The sequence below is a fragment of the Mastigoproctus giganteus genome, chromosome 14 (genome assembly GCF_048544385.1).
Source record: "Mastigoproctus giganteus isolate SK-2022 chromosome 14, ASM4854438v1, whole genome shotgun sequence".
In the NCBI taxonomy this organism is placed as follows: Eukaryota; Metazoa; Arthropoda; class Arachnida; order Uropygi; family Thelyphonidae; genus Mastigoproctus; species Mastigoproctus giganteus.
This window is the reverse complement of record NC_143588.1, coordinates 8,310,163-8,337,842: the sequence shown is the minus strand read 5'-3', so window position 1 is coordinate 8,337,842 and position 27,680 is coordinate 8,310,163. Positions and strand designations below refer to the sequence as shown.

The 27,680-nt window shown below is 37.8% G+C and overlaps 1 protein-coding gene across 3 annotated transcripts in view; it reads left to right on the top strand.

Annotated features, from left to right (window-relative positions):
- The window catches only part of LOC150074969 (metallophosphoesterase MPPED2), an 89,748-nt gene extending 62,777 nt beyond the window's left edge, over nt 1-26,971 (top strand). For 2 of the 3 annotated variants that reach the window (XR_016547869.1, XR_016547868.1), the window contains 2 exons: nt 11,133-11,416; nt 26,543-26,971. Coding sequence is in view for 1 of the 3 variants with exons in the window: in XM_090388272.1 (XP_090244398.1) it covers nt 11,133-11,260 (128 nt within the window). In the remaining 2 variants the exon portion in view is untranslated. Of the gene's footprint in view, nt 1-11,132; nt 11,418-26,542 lie in introns of those variants that run through there. The other variant, XM_090388272.1, reaches the window with a different exon arrangement.
- Nucleotides 26,972-27,680: the final 709 nt, after the last annotated feature.

Below are 27,680 nucleotides of genomic sequence, written 5' to 3'. Positions count from 1 at the left end.
GGATAGAAATTCCAGTCAGTAGAAGGTCATTAATATAAAAGAGGAAAAGAATGGGAGAAATAAATAACTGAACCTTGGGGAACATCAGCATTAGTGGAAAAGACAGAAGGCGGAGTGCCTTCTACCATCTGTAATGAATGAATTTAATGCTATCGATTGCCAGCTCTAAAAAGTAGTTGGCAATCCATAAGATAGAAGCTTGTTTAGAAGTCTTTATACTAAACATGATCAAAAGCCTTAGAAATGTCAAGAGCAACTGCTTGAGTTTCATAAGACTTTTCCATTGAATCTGACCATAGATGTTAAAACAAACCACGGGATCCATGCTGGCAATCATTGATCAGGTCAATGGTTTCAAGATAGTTTTGGAATTTGTGTGAGGTCATTAGTAATAGATTTCCCATTAGTTTGGAAAGAGTAGAGGTAGGTGAAATGCATACGATAATTGGCTGGAATGGATTTGTCTCCTTTATTTAGGAACTTTGTTTAGCAAATTTCCAAGCAGAAGGAAAAACACCAGTGGAATAAGAAATGCAACACAGAACAGAAGCAAGCTCAGGAGCACAAGTTTTGAGAACAAGTGGAGGAATGCTATCAGGATCTGGAGCTTTTTTGGCATCAAGATTGTTCAAAATTCTTTTGACATCCTTTTTCCAGATGACCAGAGAAGGCATTGAGTGGAGCATTTTGGCAGGAGCGGGTTTAGAAAAAAGTAGGATGCTAGTAAGTCAGCTTTAATCTTTTGCTGAAGAGGCAATAGAAACATCAGGTTTTAACAGGGAGAAAACATAGATGGACAAAACTTGTGGCTAGTAGCTATGGCAAGAAACCAGAAAGCTCGACTACCATTTCAACAAAAGCAAGTTTTCTACCCTTAGCCTGTTTAAAATCTAGTTTGAGTTGATTAATAACTGCTTTACAATTGTTGCAAGCTTTAGTTATACAGCAAATGAACCCAGAGATGTGAATGTAAGCCAATTGCAATATGCAACTCCTTGTCTCAAATATCCTTAGCACATTTATTGGAAAACCAAGGATAGATAAAGGACAAGAATTTAAGGTGTGGTGTGGAATAAAGAATTTCATCCCTACAAGAATAATTTTTCTGACACAGTCTGTGCAAACATTGATAACAGAAGATTTAAAACAGTACAACCAAGGAAAAGAAGAATAGAAATCTTGCAGATCATCCCATCTAGCATTCTTGTAATGCCATCACCAAATTACGATCAGAGGTGCCTAGAGGACCATGCACCTTGACTATGTACTTTTATGGGTTGGTTGTGAGAAAAAGGTCAAGAGTATTTGTTGTGTGGTTAGGATTTTCTGGTAGGCAAATGAACAATCTGTGTGAGGTCATTAGTAATTGCAAAGGCTTCAGCATTTTGACCACTGGGTCTATGTGACTAGAAAACTGAAGCGGTAAACGTTAAAATTGCCAACAACAATTACCTCGCAGTAAGGTTAAGGAAGTTGGACTGGAGAGAGTAGAGTTTCAAGTGATTTAGTAGAGATGGCAGAATATCAGAGCAGAAGCACTTGCACAAGTACCTCCTTTGAAGTGAAAGAAATCATACAGCAAATACAATGCAACCTTGATATAATGCAGGTGTCAGGTGACAACTTTAGTACCCACATTATAAGCGAAGCATGTGTTAGCCAAAAAAATTTTACTATTCATTTTAATTTTCAGTACTTCCTTAATATAATCTGCAGTTGGGCTTAGAATGAATAAGGTGGAAATAGGCTAAAAAATTGGATTTAATGTGGATGAGCTTAAATTTTTGAATGGAGTTAAAGTATGCTCAAGGAAATAGAAGTGCACGTCTTCTATCCTTGGTGTCATGAATTAAAGTTGAAAAGAATTGGAACTATGGGAGTATAAGCAAGAGACCAATGGCCATAATGATAGGCTTTCGTTATTAACGTCTTCAGTTGGTAATAGTGGAGAAAGAGGGAGCACGTGTATTTAAAAGAGCTCTAAGTTCCCGTGATGCTCTTTGATGCACTTGGGAATCTCAGGTGCGTATATTCTAATTTATATTAGAATATACGCACCTGAGTACCTCCTTTGAAGTGAAAGAAATCATACAGCATTGTGTTAGAATATAAATTATTATTATAATTTATATTCTAACACAATGCTGTTATAGACACACCTTTTAGGTATCTGTTCTGAAATAGTCATTTAATTTAGCTTTCCAGACTGATGATAGCATTTTTTTAGTACATAATTCTTAATTGTGGTAAGATGCTATAAATGAAGATGTTCACTCTCACTCTGAGGTTCTAACCACACCATCACCTCATTAATGCTTTCAAGCACTTTGTTAATTTCTGGTGCTTTTTTCCTTATGTGTGTCAATCCACATTATCTTTGAGTCACTCCCTATGTCATTGGCCTTCTGTTTGTTGATTGTCTTCCCACTGTTCACAGGGGCTGCAAGTTCTAGTTCTTCATTTCTCAGGTAATGCAGAACTAGAGTTTCTGCATCCACTTCAATCCAAGCAGCCAGGTCACTTACTCCAAGGCTGCCACCAAGTACGTTACAAGCAACCTTTGCTTCTTGTTTGAAAAATGCTGCTAATTCAAGTTTATTATTAGTGATCTCATCTTTTCCAATACATTTTTTCAAGCAGTTTTCAATTGCTCTTGAGCTTCCTTTCTCCCACGCTAATCCAGTATTGTATGCAATGTCTCTCAGTGTTAATGTTTTCAGAAATTCTAAAACTTGAATTTCTGAGTTCACAGCACCAGCAAATAGCTCACCCTTACGCCTTGAAGGCTCGACTATTGAGCCCTGATTCAGCCCTGATCCATGGGCTGAATTAGTGCAGTTGTGTTCCTTGGCAGAAACGCAACTCTGATCTTGCCATCTTTCAATTTCAGGACATTGGCCAAAGGATGCGCTAGGCATTGATCCAATGGTAGCAGAGCCTTTTCTTCAAGTTTTTTGGAAAGCAAGTGGCATCTCATGATTAGTACATTTTGGAAAGCAAGCGGAGATGTGTTGTCACAGTTGTTCAGTTGTTACTCTGTGAATTCACCATCTTGAATCACCTTATGCAGAAATTCAGGAAACACTTCTACTACTATAACGTCACCAGATGGAAAACTGCCTATAAGACTAACCTGAGATATCCCATGACAAGCCTTCCATTTCCAAAGCCACCCTTCAGAAGCTTTAAATGTGTCATCATGTCCACCAAGTAGCTTATGAAATTTTAGTTCCTGTTCTTTCAAAATTACCCTTTTATTAGTAATCCTTCACTACTCTTCTATAGAAACCACTTGATAAGCATTGATCCACTTCACTGTTTTCACAAAGTCTAGTTTTCCTTCTTTAGAGCCCTATTCCACATTCTACAAATGAATGAATGCAATTTTTATTTCTTTTGCATCTAGCTGCAGGTCGTTCCCTCTGGAATCCCACACTCATGAAATATATTGCATTTTAGTATTAGCATTAATAGTGGCAAATGATGCAAGAAAGCAAGTTTATACAGCAACAACAACAACAACAAAAAAAAAACAAATACTACCCATTTCATCTGTCCATTCCCTCCAATAGTTTGTCTAGTTCTTCCTTCAATTTTTCAATTTATTTAAGCTATCAACTCCACAACAAAATATGGAAGTTTGTTCCAGCAATCACCTGCTGGATAATGGCAAACTTCCACACATCTGTGGCTACAGCTTGTGGCAGTGTATTTCCTAAGCTCTTAATTGCAGGTTAGTTTTTGAAATAATTATTATAATTATTTTTTTAATAAACTAAACTGTAGTTAATATATAGTTTTGAATTCCCCTAATCACGTACATTAGTTTATTTTTGTATTTAGATAAGTATTAGTATTTGGAAAGCTACAGCTTAATATCCAGATAGCCTTTGTTATCGATATTAGCATTAGTAGAGGCATGTGATGCAAGAAAGCAAGCTTATGCAGCATCAGCCAAAAAAAACAAAAAAACTTCCACTTCACCCCTCTGTTCGTTTGAAATACCTGTCCAGCTGAGCCTTAAATTTATTTAGGCTATCAACTTCCACAACAAGGGATGGAAGTCTTCCACCAACCAACAACCCGCTGGCTAAAGGCAAATTTCCGCACATCTATCGTACAACCGTCTTTCCTCAATTCGAATTTATGCCCTCTCAGGCAATTATTCTGAGCAAGAGGAAGAATCCCATCAGCATTGAGCATGCTCAAACCATTCGAGGCTTTATACACCTCAATCGGATAACCTCGCAGGTGATCTGATTGAGATGTATAAAGACACTGTAATTTGCAAAACTTAAGCCTTTCTTCGTAAGAGCAACCTTTTGTTCCATTCACTAATCTTGTTGCCCTTCTCTTTACTCATTTCAACAGCTCTACATCCTTCTTAAAATGAGGCCTCCAGACCTGTATACAGTACTCAAGATATGGTCTGACCATTGCCTTATACAAGCAGATAATCACCTCCTTATCCCTGCTAGAAAAATTCCTGTATATCATTGACAAGACACCACGAGCTACTCTTGCAGACCGTCTGCACTACTCAGAAAACTTCATATCTGCCTGCACAATTACCCCCAAGTCCTTTTCATTCTCTACCTCTGTCTGTGTGTTGGTGCCTCCATAGCCAGGTGGGCAGGATTAGACCGGGGTTCGAGCCCGTGACCCACCAAATACGGAGGATGCGGAAAGGTCAGAGAATGACCACCGCATATCCCCAGAGCAATATGGCCTTAGTTGCTAATGCTCCTAAAAACCAAATAACAACAACTGTCAGTGTGGTACCACAGAGTTGATACGTTAATCTGGGATTACTGCTTCCCATATGCAGTACTTTACATTTGTCAATGTTAAACTTCATTTGCCACCTCTCAGCCCATCTGCTCAACATTTCTAGATCCTGTTGCAGCAGTGTACTGTCATTAGTGTCATTAACAACCCTGCCAACCTTCGTATCGTCTGCAAACTTGGACGTTAAGCCTGATATACCATCATCAATATCATTTATAAATACAGAAAACAACAATGGACCCAACACTGAACCCTGAGGGATTCCACTAATAACATTAGTCCACGAAGAGCAGTGTTCATTGATTACTACTCTCTGTCTTCTCCCACTCAACCATCCCTTTATCCATAGCAGCAATTTACCTCCAATGCCACACTGCTCCAATTTGTGAGCAAGTTGTTGTAGGTGTTGTAGTAGATAACCAATTAAAAAAAAAAAAAAAAACCTCAATCAGAAATCATAAAATTCAAGTAATAACTAGAATAGGTCTAAACAGATGTTTTGCAAGTCGTAAATAAGCAACAAGCGGCATTATAAGTCGTCTTTGCAACCCCCACTGTCTTCACACCTGCTGCTCAAAAAAAAAACAAAAAAGAGTACAAATGTTTAGTTTGTTTTAGTGCATTGTGTTGATTGTTTGTTCCGTTGCACCGCACAAATTTTGTTTTGTTATTTTTGTCAGGGATATTGAAATTTTTTTTATAGTAAATATTTTTTTTCTTATATAGAAATTGCGAAAATGATGGGTAAATGCAAAGTAGTTGCGCTTTCAGTTAAACGAAATCTTGAAATTATTTAAAAGTTTGAAAACGGTGCCTCTGTTAAATCTCTAATGAATCATTATAATGTTGGTGACCAAACTATACGCAACATTGTAAAAAAAATATAGGAAAGCTATAGACTTAAAATCGACATTGAAAAAAATAAAGGGAAGCATCATATTGGACATGCGAGGAGTTGGTGGTAAGCTTTTTCGTTTCTTATCTATCGCCATAATTTTTACGTAGGTTGCTGAACATTTTTTGATACAGTAAGTCCCCGACTTACTCAACTACAGATTTACGTAAATTTTTTTTTCACTCAAGTTTTTTTTTTTTTTTTAGTATTGTAAAATTTAAAATGAACAAAAAAATAAAATAAAATAAGCAATCAATAACGATGATCACGACACGCAATAATTAATAAGTAACAAGCGAAAAAATAAGAAAGAAGAGAATATTCTTACAATTTATTTATGGTTTTTTTTTTTTATGACTGAAGATTTCAGTGAAGGGGACACACATTTCACCATAATAACGTAAAATCCCACAGAATTCCAGCTATCAGTATTTTTGCTAATGCAATAAAATTGAGTTTACTGTTTGTTTATATGAATAGAAACATGAACAGAAAAGCCCAATAACACGGAAAGTGGAAATTGTTTTTATTGTTTTCTGGTAGTGACCTCTATAAATGTACTTGAGCAAAATGTGGGCTCGTGCAGAGTGATAATAGTGAGTTTTCTCCTAAACCTTGTGAAGTTCTCTTCAGAAAATTTCATTTTGACTGTTATCACGGTGCCGACTAAGAGAATAAGTGACAGCGATACTAGCAAATCTATCTAAAAAGGGAAAGCGATCAATTTGGATCAGAAAATTAAACTAATAAAACAAGTATCGCGCTGAATTCAGATTTGTCGATAATAATATAGTAGCAATATGTTATTAGGCATTCCTGAGTTACGTAAAACTCAACGAAGTAAGAATTCCTGGAACGTATCTCTTACATACGTCGGGAAATTTTGTATTTTTGGATTAACCGGGAAATTGATTATCCGGGATTTGTTTTTTACCATCTATCCCGGAAAATCGAGAGTCTATTGTATCCTTTTAAGTCAGGGCTAAGTGGCAAACCTACTTTTAGAAAATTTCTCTAAATTTGACAGAAATAAAACCGGATATGTTTCTCAAGCAACCTTTACCAGATGCCGATTAATTCAGTCATAAAGTGTTTTTGGTCAAATGGCACCAGGGGTTTCCCCCATCCCCACATAGTATATATTTTCATGTGATAAAGTACACTGTAAAGGCCAGAGATTTAAAAGTGTATGGATATTGTGATGTGTAATCTTTTGTACCATTGTTCATTTGGCCTTTTAGTCGTTGGGCCACTAATGGGACCCACACTTGGACCCTTGGAGGCAGACTAGGTACACTCAGTATAGTTATATTTACTCTGGCAGGTCCAGCCATCTAATTTCCAAGATTTCAGTAGCTAGCACCTAAAAAAAAAAAAATGTTACTATGATTTATGCTGAAAGGGGATAGGCCGAATTATAATAGGGTTGTTGCATGGTTGACTTAAGATTTTGAGTGTGGGTTTGGAATGATTTTGGTTTCATTAGACACAGTTGCAAAGTTAGGGAGAGAGAGTGGGGAGACTGAAGACTGTCAGGGTAAGACAAAGGTGGAGTCAATAGAGAAGGTGACCCAGACGGTCAGTGAGGCATGCACATGCCCCACCAGAGGGAAGATAATGGGGTGGGGCGGAGACAGTAGATGTCTCGTTCCCCCACCCACCCAGGAAGTAGGAAGAAAGTACCACACAAGGGTGCACTTGTATGGGGAGGCCAATGGCCTTGGCAGCAAGCTGCAGCAATAGTCATGTCAGTATGTTCGTCTGAGAGGTCACAGCCACTGGTGTCAGGTTCAGGAGGTGTAGAGTCAAGTCTGACTTGGCAATCACTGGTGTCTTCTGCTGCAGAGGGATCTTGAGAGAGGTGAGCTGTGGACTGCATTGATTTTTGTGTACGGTTCTGGTCCTTAGTGTGGCTAACTCAATATATCTGTGTGAATGTTTCTGTCAATTAGGTTGAGTTGTTTCATTCAGTTACTGGTGATGAATAGCAGTGTGTCCTCCAACTAGAAAGCACCTCTTGTGCAAACTTCATGAAGGCCAGGAACTCTTCCCTCAAGTTTAGGTGATGCTCCAGTCTTGCTGGTAAATATGTGAGTTCCATCATAAGTCGACAGCGGAGGTCCTCATAATGGTCGCAGCTGTACATAATGTGAGACCATGTTTCTGTCTCTACACATGTGCAGAGGGGGTCTTCCTTTATTCGAAAATAGGTTAACTTGGCGTTGAAGGCACCATGCCCCATCAGAAGAAATGTTGTTAGAACTGGGTGGAACCAGGAGGGAGACTCTACAATACACAGATCTGATTGTAGGCAGGAACTTCTTGGTAATTTCCCCTTTTGTTGAAGCAGATCACCTTTCCTGCCATGCCTGCTGCACATGATTTTCAAGTCTGCTAGGTTGATGGTGTATTCCCCCAGCTTGTAGGATGATCCTTTGGTCAGGTAGTATGTCATTCCACAGCATATAACTTCTAGGTCCAGGGGCAGGACCCTCGTCAGGACTTGGAGGGCATGCGTACTAACAGTACGGGAGGCACGAGTGATGACCAGGAGAATTGAGCATTGTATGGTGTCCAAGATTTTTTTGTTAACCATCGTTGTGGCCCTATGGAACCACACAAGGGAAGCATATGTAATCGCTGGGGTGAAGAAGGCTTTATAGTACAGTGTTAGCATGTGCTTTTTGAGCTCCCAGTCCTTTCTTGTTATTCTGGCTATTAATCTGGCATATCTTCTTATTTTTTCTCTCAAGTATTTGAAATGAGGGTGGAAGGACAGGTTGGTGTCTAGAATGATACCTAGATGCTTCAGTTTGGCAACTGGTTTGATTGTCTGGCTATGGATTTTAATCTGTGGTGTTCTTCTTAAGTTCAGGCTGCCTTTCAGCAGTAAAGATTTTGTTTTTGTAGATGATATTTTTAAGAAGTGGACAGTGACCCAGTCTTGAAAGAGTTTAAGTGCTTGGTTTGCTTGGACTTCCATTTGTGCTCAGCTTTAGCAGCTACTATCAGTATTAAATCGTCTGTGAAGGCCTGGGAATTTACTTCCCCCAGGTCCAGGAATTCGTCTAGGATCATATTCCAGAGCAGTGGCCCTAGAATTGAACTCTGGGGGCAGGCCCTGTAGAGTGACCTGGTCAACTTATTATATGGTACTATTACCTGGATTTGTCAGTTGGTTAGTTAAGATTCCATAACTTTGTACAAATTCATAGGTGTGTTTGCCCTTCTCAGTCTGGCTAGGATGCTCGGCCACCAAATAGTGTTGAATGCCCCAGCAAAATTGACTGAGGTGGATTTTTTTTGTCATGCCCTGCAGCCACCCTCAAAAGACCACTCAAGGAGTCAATGGTAGAAGTTCCTTGCATGAATCCGTATTGTGTTGGCATGGTTAGTCCAGGGTTTCAAGGTGGTGAGTTATTCTTTTACCTATCAGCCTTTTAAATAGCTTACTTGCCACTGGGCAGGGCAATTGGCCGATAAGAGTCCAGCTGTTCTGGAGGCTTTGAAGGATTCTTGGGTATGAGCTTCATGGTTGCAAGTTTCCAGTCAGCTGGGTAAGTTCCTGTTCTTAGGCATACGTTATATAATCTAAGGAGCAGTTCTGGGGTGGTCTACTACCGTTTTTATAATTTCCGGCCCCAACAGTTCTGGGCCGAGACATTTTCTATTCCTTATGAGGGTGCAGTGGCATGCAATTCCTGCATGGTTGAAGGGCTGTTCTATTTTGTATGCTTCATTTTCTCTACATATCTGTACCTGTTCTGGTAAGGTTGGGACAGCTGGTTCATTATAGATCTGGTTGAGTATGTTATTGATAGACTGTTCCCAGGTAGTGACTAGTGTATCTTACGGGGGGTTCGAGTCACATTTAGGATTTCTCCTCTGGGGAGTTTATTAGTAACAACTTTGTAGACTACTCCCCAGGGATCGGTGTTTCCAGCTGTGTTGACCAGGTGCTCCCAAGCCTTCCTCTTGCTTTTGCATATCAGGTCCCTGTAGCTGTTTCTAACAATCTTGTATCTTTCCCTTAACAATCTTACTTCCGGCTCCGGCCAGATACGTCTCGCCCTTTGAAACTTTGCAAATTCCTTGGTGTTTCTCTACCTTTTATTTCTTTATAAATGCAATACTTTCCTTCACAAGTTGTTGGGACACTATCTGAGCCCTTGGAAATTGCTATATCTGAGCCTGTTAGGAAATCGCTGGTTGGGGTTGAATGCTAAAGAGATGTGTTAAAGGCCTAATAGGTTGGGCAAAATTTTGATGTTATTAAATTTAGACATGAGGCTATACGCTAGATAAAAGCTAATAGTGTTTGTTGTCTTAGAGATTTAGATGAAACCGGTGGAATTTAGACGTTGATTAGAATTTGGCAGCATTGTTAAGGGTGTACCTTGGTCGATTTAGTGAGAGAGGGGGAGGAGACTGAAGACTGGGGGGAAAACAGATAGAAGAATAGGGATGATAGAGTAGGCATCCCCAAAGAGGTCAGTGGAGACGAGCCCCACTAGGCGAAGTATGGGGGTAGGCAGGGAGGAGGAGAGGAGACAGAGATCCGTCTCCCCCCACTACCTGGGGATGGGGTTTTAAAGGGAACCAGGTTGGAGTACCCAATTCAGATCGCCAATGGCGTGTTGGCAGCAAAGCCGCAGAATGTCTTCGTAAGTGTCATGTCCAAGCAGTGTCGAATCCGGTATGAAGGTCAAGCCGCCCATCCCACTCCAGGGGTGAGATATGTTAGCTGGCAGTGGGGAACCCACCAGGCAAGGGGGTAGGAGAGACATATATTTATTTCATTCATAATCTGCATTCTCACTCTATTTGCATTATTTATTTTTTTTTTTTTCCCACTCAACTCATTCATCTTTTTTAGTCATAGTGAGAAGAAAGCCCAAAAATGTTTCTGCCCTTTCCAATCCAGATTGACTCAATCCTATGTTAAAAAGGTCATTGGAAAAGCCAGCTGCAAAAGTGTTAAAAGTTAAAATTATTTTATATTTTAATTACAGTTGGCCAGAGAGTTACAAAAATTGAATTAGTCAAGAATAGGATTTGGCCTAGTGAATGATTATAATCACCCTCCTCCATCCACCCATTATCACTTCTTTAGATGTAATAACTGTGATACACAATAAGCTCATATTTTTCTATGCACTTATTCTCTCTTTAGTTTCATATTCATTATATATATTTAGTTTTATATTTATTGTATATGAATAGATTCACTTGTTTAATGCAAAATTTCCTTCCTACAATATATATACAAAACAGATGCTATTTTACAAGTATGTATTTTTAAAATGTTCACCAATAACTCTCTCACAGGAGACTGTTAATTAAAAATAGAGAAACCATTACAAATCTTAAAAGAAGTGTTTACACTGGATTTTTTATTTAGTAATCTTTCAGAATCCAATTTTTATTGTTATACAAAATTTATTTTTAGGTTATGGCATTACTACTGATGGCAATACTATTTTCATCAATGCCTCAACTTGCAATACGAATTATGCACCTGTGAATCCACCTATAATTTTTGATATCCCCCTTCCTTTAGGATATAGCAAGACCTAGTCATGTTCACCAAAGTTTGAGAAGCAAGTATATTTAGTATTGACTTTGTTCCACCTCCCTCTATTTCCTAGTGCATTACGCATACTGTATTAAAGCATGCTCACACTCTGTAATGTTATTCTGCCTTAACAAGTCTGAAGTATGTGAGAGCTATAGGTAAGAGACTGTGATAGATAAATATTAAGTTATCATATGTTCCTTATTTATTCTGAAATATATTATAATTGTTCCTGCCTGCTCTTTAGTTACCATTTTCTTACAGATTGATGTTTCAACTTGTTATAACAGTGTTACCTTTTTTATTTCAGAACTCAAAACTTACATAGTTAACTGTTACACAACAAAAAAAAAAAAAAAAAAAAAACAGGTTACAAAAAGTAGTTAATACAATGTTAATTTACCTCTCCTGAGTGCTTCATTGATGGAATGAATAACATATACAAGAGCAGATACAAACTTTTTTTTTAAACTCTGCACAAATCACAGATCTGCCTCACCTCATCATTCTGGATGTGGGACCAGAGTGGTATTCTTAAAGCTTCTCTCCTAGATGCTTTCTGAAAGAGGGCAATCGGGTTGATTAAAGCCCCACCACCTACAAAACTTTATTGTCTCTCTATTAACCAGATATTCAGTTTTGGTAGACATTTATTCAGTTTTTAAAGATATGATCATTATTTTTCTGAATTAGCATCTGAATTCCACCTCTTTCTTCTAAACCAGTCCTGACATTTGCCTCAATTAGTCAATATCCATTCACAATTCACCTCCATAAATAGTTGACAGTGAAGTTGAAGGTATTTCAACTTGACTTGCTCTTGAATTTCTGATGAAATGCAAGACCAATGTTCACTTAAAATACCTTCAACCAATACACATTGCATGAATTCTGGAAGTGAGGCTAACTGACTTGGTTCTTAGTGTTGCAAGCTGGTGAAATTTGGAGAGCTTTTGTCATTTTGAAATTTTATACTTATTTTTTATTGTAAATTAAAATAAAGGAATTGTTTTAAGTGCTTAATCATTTAGCTATACATTTTGTATTTATCTAAATATTTAAATAATTATAGCACTTATAGATTAGATGCCTAGTCTACAGGTGCTATAATTTGCAGAAAGAACAGAAAATCTCCTTGGTTAGACATCTCATTTGTTCCTCTCATTAATCTTGTTCATCTTCTCTGCACCAGTCACAACAGACCCACATTCTTCCAAAGATGAGGCTTCCAGACCCATATGCAGTAATCAAGATGTGCCTAACCACTATCTTATATAACACGATAATCACCTCCTTATCCCTGCTTACAAAATTTCTGTATATCTGTAGTGACCGGATGGGCAAAGTAGGAAGCATTTTTTCTTTTCTCAACTAATGCTAATGTTAATCTTTCACGCCCCCCCCCCCAGTGGTACATTAAATTGGGATCACTGCTCCTCATATGCAGTATTAGAATTAATACTGGTAAATGATGCAAGAAAGCAAGTTTATAGTCATCAACAAAGACAAGAAAAAAAAGAAAAATTTCTTAAATTTATTCAAACTAGTCATTTCCACAAACATCAGAATGTAGCTTGTTCCACCAGTCAACCACCCATTGACTGAAGGCAAATTTCCGCACATCTATTTCAGCGGTCATCCTTCCTCAGTTTGAATTTATGCCCCTCTCATCTGCATAATCTGAGCAAGAAGAATCCCATCAGCATTGAGTTTGCTCAAACCATTAAAAGCCTTAAACACCTCAATCAGATCACCTCACAGGTGGCTAGTCTCCAGATACTGCAGTTTGCAGAACTGAAGCCTCTGTTATTAAGAGAACCACTTTGTTTGCCTTACCAATTTTGTTGCCCCTCTCTGTAATTCAAGCAACTCTGCATCCTTCCTAAACTGAGGTCTCCAGACCTGTATGCAGTATTCAAGATGTGGCCTGACTATTACCCTATACAATGGGATAATCACCTACTTATCCCTGCTAGCAAAATTCTTGTATATCCTAGACAAAACCCCATGTCCAAGCTGCAGTGGCAGCCTGTCTGCACTGCTTAGAGAATTTCATATCTGAGTGTTACCTCCAGAGCCTTTACATTTTCCACTTTCCATATTGTAGCACCAAAAAGTCAGTACGTTAATATGGGATTACTGTTACTCATATGCAACTTGTTAAACTTCAATTGCCATTTTTCTTCCCATCTGCTTAATTTTTCTAAATTTTGTTGCAGCAGCATAACTTCATTACTGTCATTTACCATCCTGCTAACCTTTGTATCATCTGCAAACTTAAGACATTCAGCCTGACCTACCCTCATCAATATCATTTATAAATACAGAAAGCAACAATGGGGCATGCACCGAACCCTGTGGGACTGCACTAATAACATTAGTCCATGAAGAGCAGTATCCATTGATAACCATCACTCTTTGTCTTCTCCTACTGAACCGTCCCTCTATCCATCGCAGTAACTTTCTCTTAATGCCACACTGCTCCAGTTTGTACAATGCAGTCTTTTATGTGCTCAAAAGCTTTCCTGAAATCTAAGTATATGATATCAAAATTATTTTTTGCATCCAATTCATTTGTCACCACATCATAATATCCAATCATATTGGTCAGACAAAACCTCCCCTTTACAAACCCATGCTGTGACTGGAGTATAACTGCCTTCATGTTTAGATGGTCTTGCATTACTTCTTTATCCAGTGAATCCATTATTTTTTCTGGAAGAGAAGTTAAGCTAACAGATTTGTAATTACTCATGTCATCATTTGATATCCCATTGTGAATTGGGAATACATTTGTACATCTCCAGTCTACATAGACCTCTCTGAAATGTAGAGTCTCGTAATTATGACTGAGGGTTTGCTTACCTCCTTTGCTGCTTCTTTTAATATAATTGGGTAGATTCCATCAACCCTGTGTGCCTTTTTTATGTTTAACTTCAACAATTTCTCTTCCACTTTTCTTTCAGTATTGCAAAATATTTCACCACCCTGTTAGAGTTTGATAAATGAGTGGCATGCCCATCCCAAAAGAATTTCCTCATGTGTGAATGTAGATGCAAAATACCTATTCAATTTGTCCACAACCTGAGCAGGGTCATCAACAGTTAACCCATAGACACCAAGCAGACTAATAAGATTCAATCCTTCACTCTACTGTTAATATAAGTTTAAAAAAATCTTTGTAGCCTTTCTAGGTATTCTTTTCCATAGCCTTCTCATAATCTGCCTTTGCTTGCTAACCTTCTTTGTGATTCGATTTCAGACTGGTTTATACATACAGTAGGCTTCTGTGTCACCTGATAAGTTATATACATCCCATGCATTTTTCTTCTCTGCCACTTGTCTCAATTTAGGTCAAAGCCTTGAACTGTATTCTTTCATTGATATGAAAAGCCTAGTAGTTTCTATGATTACTTCCCTGAATGCTTCCCGCTTAGAATTTACTGTTGGTAACATCATACAAAAGCAAAGGCCTTTTCCTTTACTCTTAATGGTAGCTATGGCTTTAATTAAATTCCACATTAGTACACTATGATTGTTACCGCCCAGTGGGTCTTCTACATGCAGATCCGTAATGCATGAAGAATCATTGCTGATAACAAGATCAAGAGTATTGCTTCCCTAACATGCTGTTGTAGAAAACAGTCATCCAATTAATCTATAAAAGTCTTGCTAGTAGTAGTAGTTGTGTGTGTGTGTGTGTGTGTGTGTGTGTGTGTGTGTGTGTGTGTGTGTGTGTGTGTGTGTGTGTGTGTGTGTGTGTGTGTGTGTGTGTGTGTGTGTGTGTGTGTGTGTGTGTGTGTTCTGGTCAACATCTGGAAAGTTAAAATCCCCCATTATGAGATATTCTGATTTTCTGGCACACTCTATTTCCCTGTATAGCTGTTTGGTATACTCATCACAGTCATTAGGCTTATAACATGCTTCTACTCTCAGTTTTGTTTACACAATGTTTATCACATCAAACTTGGTATACTCATCACAGTCATTAGGTTTATAACATGCTTCTACTCTCAGTTTTGTTTACACAATGTTTATCACATCAAACTGACTCAATATTGCACTGTCACCCATTGTGATTGGATTCACTGCCTTATATTTAATATGCTTCTTAACTAAAAGCAATCCCCCCCCCTCCTATCCTTACTCACCTTCCTGTATACATTGTATTCCCCAGTATAAAATTCAGCATTACTTATTTCTGAGCGACAAAATGTCTTCGCTCTCTCTCTCTGTACAATGTCTTTATTTGATTACTTAATCAGTACTTCAAATTCCTCAAATTTATTTGCATTGCTCATAGCATTAGTGTACATGCAAGTATACATGTATAGTTACCCTAACACAGCCCATGTATTTACCCATTCCTTGATGACCCACTTCTTGATTAGACCGGAGTTCGAGCCCATCACCACCAAATACGGAGAATGCGGAAAGGTCAGGGAATGACCACTGCATATCCCCGGAGCAATATGGCCTTAGTTGCTAATGCTCGTAAAAACCAAATAACAAACAAACATTGATGACCCACAACAGCACTTGAAATCCCCAACCATCCTTTCATCCCTTTATCCAATATTTTTGCCCTTCTCTGCATCCACTCCAGCAGATTTACTTTCTTCCTAAAATGAAGCCTTCAGACCTGTACAGTGCTCAAGGTTCAGCCTAACCTTATGGAATGGGAGCCTTGTGAAATGGGATAATCATTTCCTTATCCACGCAAGTGAAGTTCCTGTATTTCGTAAACAAAACATCATCAGCTGTCCTGGAATTCTGTCTGAAAAGCACAGAGACAATTACCACACAATTACCCCCAGTTCCTTTTGATTTTCCACTACCCTGAGTGTAGTACCACAGGGTAGTGGAAAATAATTAGTATTATATTCACATTTTTTCTCTCTTTCATAGTATACTAGGTATGAATTTAAAATTGACATTACAGTAAATCACTACATTTGTTATTACTTTGTCATTTGCATTTGTTCACATTTAATAAATTTAACTGTAATTTATATTTTTAACCATGGTTTGTTGTTTAGCTATTTAGGAGTTGGATAGGAGTTGCCAGGAATTCCTGGCAACTCCTATCCATAGTTTTGCTGATGATAGCACATTGCATTCCACTTTCCATTTTGTGAAACCTTGCCTTGCTCAATCAGTTTCAACTTCTCGAATATCCGCTACCAATTCCTTAAATGCTAATCTCCAGGTAATTCTCCAGTGGGGCAAAGGCAACTTAGTTGATTTCAATCCTTCTAAAACTCAGTCTTGTCTTATATCTTGCAAAAAGTATTCTTCTGCTCCTATGCTTATCTTTAGTGACACTGATTTGTAGGCAAAATGATATTTCTCTTTTGGGGATTACCCTGACTTCTAATCTATCTCTCTTGGCACAAGCACAATACCAATATTGCTTCCTCTGCATCTAAAAAACTTGGTTTTCTCTTTTGCTCTCGGTGTTACTTTTCTTCCAAACAGCTGTTCACTCTGTATAAATCGCAAATCCGCCCTATCATGGAATATTGTTCCCACATCTGGGGCAGTGCCCCCAAAACCTCTCTCAGTCTTCTAGATTCCATTCAGAAGAGGGCAGTTAGGTTAATTAATGTCTCCTCTCTAACAGAGTCTCTCCACTCGCTGTCTCATAGACGCTTCTATAATTTCCGCTCTCTCTTTCAAAACAGTCCGAACACTTGCCATCACCAGCCAACATCCATTTACTGCCCAACTTCAAACTCACAGAACCAACTTTTCATCTTCCTCGTTTATTCATTCAACTGCCGTTTTCTGGAACAACCTTCCTTCATAGGTATTTCCTGAAAATTACAGTCTGTAGAAGTTCAAGTCTAATGTCAACAAATATCTTTTTTCGTCTTCTCAACTTCCAACCCAAGCACGGTACTAAGTACTATAGGTTTTAATACCTCTCGTTTGGTGGCGCCTCCGTAGCCAGGTGGGAAGGAGCAGCAGTGCATAGCACAGGCTTCTTGATTAGACCGGGGTTCGAGCCCGTCGCCACCAAATACGGAGGATGTGGAAAGGTCAGGGAATGACCACCGCATATCCCGGAGCAATATGGCCTTAGTTGCTAATGCTCCTAAAAACCAAATAACTAACTAACCTCTCGTTTGGGATTTTCATTAAAAAAAAAAAAAAAACTCTGTAGGCAAACTTTTTCAACAATCGTTTGTTTTTAGTAGCTTCCTTAAGTTCTTGTAAATTTAGTCCACTGTTATGCTTTATTGTGTCAACCATTGTGTTCTTTGTCATCCTCTTCTTTGTGTTCTGCTGACCAATCCTAGCACGCCTGCTTTTCTAATGAATTGGTTCACATAATGTGTCCAAAAAGAGTTATCTATCTTAGCTTCTTGTGAAATTTCAGGCTTAAAATTTCAGGCATACCATGGACTGCAATGATCACAAATAAAGAGGTTTAAAATCTCTTTATTTGTGATCATTGCAGTCCATGGTATGCGTAGCAGCCTTATTCCAGCACCACAACTCAGATGGGTCAATTTTTTTTTTTTTATCTGCTTTTTTAATTGTCCAGCTTTTTGTATCTATAAGTTGTTTTGTGAAATATAATGGCATTGACAAGTTGCCACTTTATTGTCAAACTGATGTCTCTGCTTGTCCAGATTTTGTCCATATTTGTTATTGGGCTGTAACCAAAAGATTCTTCTTTTGATTTTAGGCCCTGATTCTCCATTTCGATTGATCCTAGATCCTAGAAAAATGAGTCTTGAACTGCTTCAGTTTCTTTGTTTTTGGTCTTGATTCTGACTTTTCAATTCCCAGCAGTTGTCATTACTTTTGTTTTCTTGTTGTTGAGCTGTTTTTTTTAACTTTCATCCATAAATTTTAAAATCAACTGTTGTAAACCAACTTCTGTTTCTGCAAGTAGCATTATATTATCTGCATAATGTAGATTGTTGATGTTTCTTTTGCCAATTTTAGAGTCATACAATTTTAAAGCAGTAATGGGAAAGACTGCTTCCGCATACAAGTTAAAAAAATGGAGATAGGATGCAGCCTTGTTTCTTACCTTTCCCAATTGTAAGCCATTCTGTATCACTGTATGTTCTTATGGCTGCTTCTTGATTGGTATATAATGATTTTATTAGTTGAACCAAGTTCCCTAGGATACCCATTTCTATCAGATACGTCCATTATTTGCTATGTTCCACAAAAAAACATATGACTTTTTTCATGCTTTTTTTGGCATAAACGCATATGACACAAAACAAATTTAAAACAAACCTAAACAAATTTAAAGCTCAACTGGACAGGTATTTCGAACGAACGGAGGGGTGAAATGGGAGTGGTGTGTGTTTTTTTTTTTTTTTTTTTTTGGCTGATGCTGAATAAGCTTGCTTTCTTGCATCATATGCCTCTACTAATGCTAATGCTAAAAAAAAGCATATGACTTTTCTGTAGTCAATGAAGCACAGATACTTTCTGTGCTTCATCTTTCTCTATGATCCAATGAAGGTTAGCAATTTGGTCACACGTGCCTCTTCATTTTCAAAAACCAGCTTGTACAATGTTCATTTTGGCATCCATAAATGGCACTAGTCATTATTTTATAACCTTTAGCAATATCTTGCTTGCATGAGAAATAAGTGCTAATAGTGTACATGTACATTTCTCTTCTTTGGGAGTGTCATGTACATTTCTCTTCTTTGGGAGTGTCATGTACATTTCTCTTCTTTGGGATTGGAATTAAAATTGATCTTTTCCAGTCCTTAGGCCAAGCATTGGTTTCCCAGATTTTTTAACAGTGTTGTTAGTGCTGCAGAGGAGAGAAATTTTAGTACTTCCACTGGTATGTCATCAAGTCCTGATGCTTTTCTCTTTGGTAGTTGGTGTTAGTGCCCAAACTACTACTACTTCTTCCAAGATATTGGGCTCCATTTCAAAATTTTCTTCTGTTTCTGGTTGTTGATAATCAAATCTTTTTGCATATAGTTCTTCTGTATATATATTCCTTCAATCATTTTTTAACATCTTGCTGGTCATGAAGTTCTTTGCTGTCATGGCTTTTTATTGAGCCTTTACATCGGGCAAGTGGCATTCTGGCCTTCCTTACTAGGCTAGACAGATCTCTTGTCCCTTTTTGTTATTTTATTCAATTTCTTTGCAACAATTGCTCTGGTTCGTCTTTATTCCTTATTTAGCTTTTGTATTTCAACCCTATTCCCAGCATCTTTTGCTTTTCTTCCGTTCTCAGCAATTTGAATGGTTTCTTCTGATAGCCATTTATTTGATATGTTTGGATTTTTGAGTGGAACATGCTGTTTCAATAATGATCATTTTAAAATCTTCCCACAGTTCCTTTGGTTGTCTTTCTTTTAGGCTAATGGAACTTAGCATATCCTTTGTGTCTGCTACATACAAAAAAGCAGCATCCACATGGTTTCAATGGCTGCCATTATGCTCCCATTCTAGTGGCCTCATCCCCAGAGCGATTGTGCCATGACAGCATAAAAGCAACTTCAGCTAGCACGGCCGTTCAACACGCAACAAAATATTTTCAGTATCAAATTTTTGGGGGATGTTATTCATTTTTACTTTGCACAGTTTAAGCTTGATTTTGGCTATAGGTAGTTGGTGACCTGAGCCACAGTCAGCACCTGTTAGCATTTTTACTAAGTTAACCGAGCTCATACACTGTTTACTGCACAGGATGTAGTTAATTTGCTTTCATTATAGTCCATTTGAGGATGTTGATGTGTATAAACCACTTGTTCATTATTCATAATAGGTTTTCCTGGCAAAACTGAACTAAGCAATCGCCTTCATTGTTTCTTTCTCCCAGCCCAAATCTGCCAATGACATCAGGCTCTTGTGGTTTCTACTTTGGCATTGAAATCTCCAATGACATATTGGAGATTTCAATGCCAAATGTCTTGTGGTTTCTACTTTGGCAATGAAATCTCCAATGACATATACAATATCTTTTTTGGGTGTTTGCCCCATGCTTTGTGGGCTAAAGCAGAGAATTGCTTAATTTCTTCCTCTGTGGCATCAGTTGTGGGTGCATACATTTGTAAGATTGTGAGTTAAAAGGTTTTCCTTTGTTGCAGACTACCTGTCATTAATTGTTCTGTGGCTTTCAACCACTATGGTGACTGAAGTGCAACCACTATGTGATTTTCCTGCTAGTTATCATATTTGCATTCCCAGAGTAGTAAATTGTGTATTCATCTGACTGAAAAAAACCACTTCCAGGCAATGGCGTAACTAGAAAAAGTGGGCCCCAATGCAAAGTTTAGTGTCGGCCGCCCCTGAAAATATTTGTTTTGGTTAAAGTGACCAGATCCTTAGTATTCCAATGCAGAACATCGATTTTACAATCCCCCCCTCTTAAAACAATATACACGTATATTTTAAAAATTTTTATATAAAAAAATATCCACATACAATATATAAATTAAATATATATACTTCTTTGAACTAAACTTATAAAATAAAATATCACACTATTTAAAAAAACAAAGATAGCCTATATTTGTTTTTTGGTTTTTTTCACATATAATTGTTTTGTTTTTTTTTCACAGAAATAATAGGTTTCTGTATCTGTGATGTACCTATGAAATTTATTATGTACCTGTGAAATTTATTTCTGTGAAATTATTATTTATTATTTCTTATTATTTCACAGAAATAATTTTTTTGTTTCTATGAAATAATAATAATAATAATAAATATATACTTTTTTTAACAATAGAAATTAAATAATATAATTAAATATACTCTCCACAGAGTGAATTTTTCTTAATAATTTTTCATTATTTGCTATTTATTCATAAAATTCTTCACAAGAATTAGCAAAATTGCACTTAACTTGTAGCAAAATTGCACTTAACTTGCTTTTGGCATTTCTACAGTCAGTTGTGTTTTTTCTGACGTCCACAACTTATTTACTACCGAAAAAAACTTTTTCCATTGCTCCACTGGTTCCCAGCAAACATAATGAAAATTATTTGCATTATGTTTGCCATTAAGTACGGAGGATACATGTCCAATCCAGAACATTCTCCGAGACAGTTTGCAACGCGGGGCAAACAACTTAAATCCAGGACTGTCCTGCATAATCCAGGACGTCTGCTCACTTAAGTTTTGCTAAAAATAAAAAATTAGCAATACAATGGTAAACATGTATTTAAAATCTTTATCAATACAATATAAAAACAAATATCTTTATCTTTATCAATACAATATAAAAACGAATATATATTAAAACAAATATAATATTCTGTAAATATAAATATTTACAGAATCAAAACTAAAATTACTGTAACACAGAGCGAAAACGGATACAAAAATAGATTGTGACAAGTTTAATAATAGGAAATATACATATATTAGATTAGATACATACAAACAAAAAGCTTTCAGTTGTTTTGTCAACCTTCCTCAGTTAAACTGACAGTTAAGAATGGAGCATGAGGGTGTGTACTGCCAATCTTGTACGTGAAGTGTGTGATTAATTGTTGGTTATTATTGTTGTTATTTGGTTTTTAGGAGCATTAGCAACTAAGTCCATATTTCTCCGGGGATATGTGGTGGTCATTCCCTGACCTTTCTGCATCCTCCGTATTTGGTGGGCACGGGCTCAAACCCTGGTCTAATCAAGAAGCAGCAGCTCCTGCCCACCCACCCGGCTACGGAGGCGCCATTAATTGTTGGATGCTGAAGCCTGTGACTGTGATGCATGCGGACGTTGCCAGCATTTGTCAATAGTCAGGATTGCTGTTTCGATGATAGGGTGGACTTGACATCCACTGTTCCTGTTGACTGAGGTATTGGAGCATTTGATGTTCAACGACTCCAACCAGTTGCGTCGTCGATAGTGGCGAGACTTATCCACAATCACGACATCGCGGTGTGGGTCAATGTCGTGGTGGGTTGCCCAAACGTGTTCAGCAATAGCTGAGTGCTCCACATCCACTAAGCGGATTGCTCTTTTGTGTTCAGAAAGGTGTTTTTCAAGCCGTCTCCCAGTTTCCCCGATGTAGCAGCTTGTGCAGTCATGGCAAGAGATGCGGTAGACCAATTCGCTTTGTAGTAAGGTGGGGACCGGTGTTTTTACCTTAGAGATGAGCGATCGTAATTTTCTGCCTGGGAGTTGTACGCATTTTATCCCATGTGATTTTAAGACTCTACAAACCTGTTGTGATAGGTTTGGGTAGTATGGGATAAAGGCGCTCATGGCTGAGTCATTACCTTCGATGTTTCTGTTGGTCGCTATGTGGCCATGTGTCTGTAGATCACACCTGTCAAGGGTATTGATGGGATAGCCACACCTCATAAGATCCGCCTTGACTTTAGCAATTTCGGTGTGCCTCTCATTTACAGAGCTAGAGTGTGTCCAGGCATGAGTTAGCAAGGTTCGTGCAGTGGCAAGAAGATGGCTACGCACGTGTACTGACCGGAAGTTCGTAAATTTGCTAGCAAACATTGGTTTACGATGGACAGTTGTCTTCAAGCGCGTGCCCTCGTGCCGGACAAGGGTGTCTAAGTATGGTATGGTGTTGTCCGACTCTAGCTCAATGGTGAATTTTATGAAAGGCGACAGAGAATTGAGGTGGTCTAAGATTCGGTCACCTGAATTTCTGGGGATAACCACGAACACATCATCCACGTAGCGACACCAAAAGGTAATGGGATCTGGTACATTTGTAAATGCACGACCCTCTAAGTCCTCCATCGCGATGTTTGCCGTGACCGAACTAACCGGGGAACCCATGACTGTGCCGTGTACTTGTTGGTAAATGGAGTCATTGAACATGATTGCACCGCCTGTTAAGCACAGTCTGAGGACGGTGGAGATATTGTCTTGTGTTAGTTTGGTTCTGCTGCCAAGGGTTTGGTCGTTATCTAAGAGTTGCTTTGCACATGTGATGGCAAGTTCTACTGGGTTGGTTGGTTGGTTGGTTGGGTTTTTTTGGTGCATTAGCAACTAAGGCTATAATGCGCCTAAACCTGGTCATAAAAAAGATAAAACTTTCAGTGGCCTAATGAATTAGGTCACTAAGTCAAGGTATAAAAACAAGTAAAACTGTAAAAGACAAATATCAATAAACAAGTAAAAACAAGTAACAATTTTTTAAATATCAGTAAAAAGGTTTACTGATTTCAAAAAGCTAAAAATAGCAGACACATGGTCAAAATCTGACTGAGTGTATACGGCTCAGTCAGATGATTTAAAATGGATATTGCTAAAATCAGGACAATCAGTTAAAATGTGTCTGATTGATAAAACTGTGCCACAGGACTCACACATAGGAGGATCATCAGCCCTCAGTTCTACTGGGGTGGAGATGAAAAGTGAAACTACATCAAATGATGCCATGATTTGATCTTGTGAGATGGATATGGTTCGGATCCATTCTATGAATTCACTACTGTTGGAGACTGTGTTGGTGGTCTTGCCTACTAGGGCAGAAAGGAGCCCCGAGACAAACTTAGCTAATTCATAACTCGGTGAGCCACAATAGGAGACAATGGATCTTAACAGTGTACCTTCGAAAATATTTACAGAATATTTTATAAATATTTAAATTTATAAATAGATTTGGCATTGGCAAAGTCATTAATTAATATAGAAACGTCCATTCTTTCAGCTTCTTATGCTTCTATGCTAAGCAGTGCTAGCGCTGATAGACATTGTTGTCCTATGGTGTTTCTCAAATAATTCTTTAATTAATCATATTTTCGAGAAAGAGTGTTTTTTGGTTGGTGCAGTAACTGGAATTGTCAAAAATAATATCAATAAGAACAAACTTCCGAAAAAGTAACATTTGTATAGTAATATTTTACTATAAGTAGTTCTGCAAATTCGCAATAGTTTTAATTTTTGCAAATTTCACCTTTTAGTGATTTTACACAAAGTAATAATTACATTGAAATTGATTTTGAAAAGTCACTTGAAAATTTATTTTGCACCTTCTCTGCATTTTTATAACAGAATTGTCATTCATTTGGATTAATTGAGTTGGAGTGATATTTTCAAATTCATTTCTTAATTTTTTCACTTGATTATACGATGTTTCTATGCCCAATGCAGCTTGACCAATATCCACATTCGTTGATGTTGAATTAATGTGCAACAAGATTTTTTCTATCAGTACAGTGGTTAACACAAAATCAAAATTTTCAACATTATTTTTAATTCGGATGGCTTCCAACTTTTCATCTGAGTGGTGGTATCCGCCAAGAATAAGTAACATTAGTCTTCTCTGCTGGTGAAGCAGAACAGTACCTTGGCCACTCATTGTGAAGGTTGATTCACAATATCAGAGGTGCCGCCATAGCCAGTTGGGCAGGAGCAGCAGTGCGTAGCACATGCTTCTTGATTAGACCGGGGTTCGAGCCCATCACCACCAAATACAGAGGATGCGGAAAGGTCAGGGAATGACTACTGCATATCCCCAGAGCAATATGGCCTTAGTTGCTAATGCTCCTAAAAACCAAATAACAAACAAAAAAACAATATGAGATATAATTAAACGATACATTCATACTACCTGGGTAGTAGAAATGATGCAAGTGCAGTAGCCATGCATAAACAAATCTTTCATACTCTTAGGCATTTAGCCAAAAAATATTTTTAAATTTTAGGATTATTTTAGTCACCCGTTCTAATATTTTTCTCCAAAAATTACATTGTTCGTGCAAATTTTCTTCCATAATTCTATCAAGTCCTGTATTTATTTTCCATGTTTCTTTCGCGAGGCGCCTCCATAGCCAGGTGGGAAGGAGCAGCAGTGCGTAGCACAAGCTTCTTGATTAGACCGGGGTTCGAGCCCGTAGCACAAGCTTCTTGATTAGACCGGGGTTCGAGCCCGTCACCACCAAATATGGTGTGACAGGGAATGACCACCGCATATCCCGGAGCAATATGGCCTTAGTTGATAATGCTCCTAAAAACCAAATAACAAACATCCTAAAAACAAAAAATAACTAACTAACTAGTTTCTTTCGCGATGCATGTCTCTATGTGTTTACAGCTATTTTCATGGTCCTTAAATTTTAGTAGACAAATTTTGCCAATCATTGATGCCTTTCATCCAGTTACATTTAGTTCCAGAAAACATCCAGCATGGCTTGCAATATACAGAATTCAGTTTTTTTCGAGTAGCACAACCATTGCATGTTCATTTTTAATCCAGATTTATTAGTGGTTGAGTAATATTTTACCGAAAATGATCTATTTTTGTTATTTTTTGGAAATGATCCTTTTGGCTTGCAAGTGCCATATTTTATAATAAATGTCTTCATATCTGCTGTTAAATTCTCTGGATAGTTTGCAATGTCAGTGTGGTAATTCTCTTTTTCAGATTTTCGATATTAATATTTTCAGTTTCTTTCAACATTGAAAAAACTTCATTTTCTTCCATGGAGGGAGATGGTCTACTTGAGGATTCTTCTTCAGGTGTTTTTTGAATGTCATTCTCTTTCTCAACGTCAGTTGATGGCTCTTTTCCCATTTGGTCAGTGTCAAAAGTTGTAGATTGACTTGTCGTTGATGTTAATTCTGTTTTTGGATGAATGAAATATCAATAATATTGATATTATTGACTGCTGAAGTATCAATAATAGACTATCATCACAAGAATTATCAGCAAAATTGAATATTTCTTTTAAATGGTGTCATAATATTGAAACTTGAGCATTAAACATGTCCTGGGTTTTTGCTAGATGGGCTTGAAATGACTGCTGATAGATGAGCAAAATCAAAACTTTTTAGTGATTTAGCCAGTTGAAAATTTTTAGCGATTCATGACACAGGTATAACAAAACCAAGATCTTTTTGTCATCATTTGTCACTTCTGAACTTGTGATGAATCATGGATACGATATTATGATCCAGATACTAAGTAGCAATCTATTGTTTAAAAGTATAAAGACTCCTTCCACCAAGAGCTCCATTCTGCCCAATCTGCCAAAAAAAAAATGTTTTCAATGGCAAAAAATTCACAAGCAGTAATGAAAGTGAAAAATGACTTGGCTGCTATACTAAAATTGCTCTTGAAAAATGTCCTACAAGCACATCTTTCTTTGAAAAGTTATTGAATTGCTGTAAATGTCATAGATATTTTCGAGAATACTGTTGTTTGAAAAAGAAATTAATTGTTTCTCAAAATGCACATGTATGTGTCTCAATATGTACATGTATAGCCCAATTATTTTTCAATAGGCATCTGTATGTGTTATATTATATATGTTAGTATTGTTTAGATCTTTCATTCTTAGGATTTCATTTTCTGCTTATAAAGTAGGCATTTTCTTGGGGAATAGTGATGTAGCAGAAGGTGTATTCTGGAAAATTGCCTGTTACCAGTACTCAAATTGGGAATGCATAGGAATGCTGTTCCTGTTGATCAAAGCATTTCATTTGTTAATATTTTCAGTAATCTGGAAAACGTCTTTTAATACTCAAGAAATGCTGTGATGTTCACATTTTTAATATGTTCCAGGATGTTAAGATGGTCACTGCTGGTAGCAAGGTCAAGCACATTTGTAATTAATTGTGGCGCCTGAATGTCAGAACAAATGATGACCAGCGTATAGGGTTTGCATATGTCAGATAACTTTTGTCAGAAAATATATTTAACTTCATATTTGTTTCTTAGATACCAGTGTTCTAATTGTTAATGAGGAGTTACTGAATTCTGTAACTGAAAAACACTAATGGCGTGTGTATATATAGGGGTGTGTTATACAGGGTGTTTCAGTTAAACGTTTCAGAACTTCTAAGAGGGGTAGGGTACATCCTGACAACTCAAAATCATATAGCAATGTGGGGTCGGAAATGCTTTCCTGAAGCGGTGTTGTACACAGAAGCACCATAAACAAAAGAGACCGTAAGTGAGAAATCGTTTTAATAATACATGAAAAGAAGCAAAAGGTACATGGATTAAAGTAAGTGTTCGAAGTTTCTTCCACGGGCTACAATGCACGCCTCACATCTCCGACGCATGGACATCCGAACATTCTGGAATACTCCAGGCGAATTTCGAATTTCTTGAACAAGAACGCCAAGTTAGTAGGATGGATGATTACACGAACGCAGAGTTAGCCGATATGCATTTGGCGTACGGGGCTGCAAATTGTAGTGGGCCAGCCGCACTGATATCGGATATCGTCCGAATACACCTCGTCGGATATCGGAACGATATCCGACGAGGCGTATTCCCAGTCATAATTTCTTTGCAAGACTGCACCAGAGGTTAGCTGAGAGAGGTTCATTTGAAAGAGCTGACAGGGACAGGGTAAGAACAGCACGGACTCCAGCTGTCGAACAGAATGTGCTGCAGCATGTACAGGGGAATCCAAGAACGAGTACACGAAGTCTAGCAAACGCAGTCGGGGTTTCCCATTGCAGCGTCTGGAGGATTCTCTGAGAACAAGACA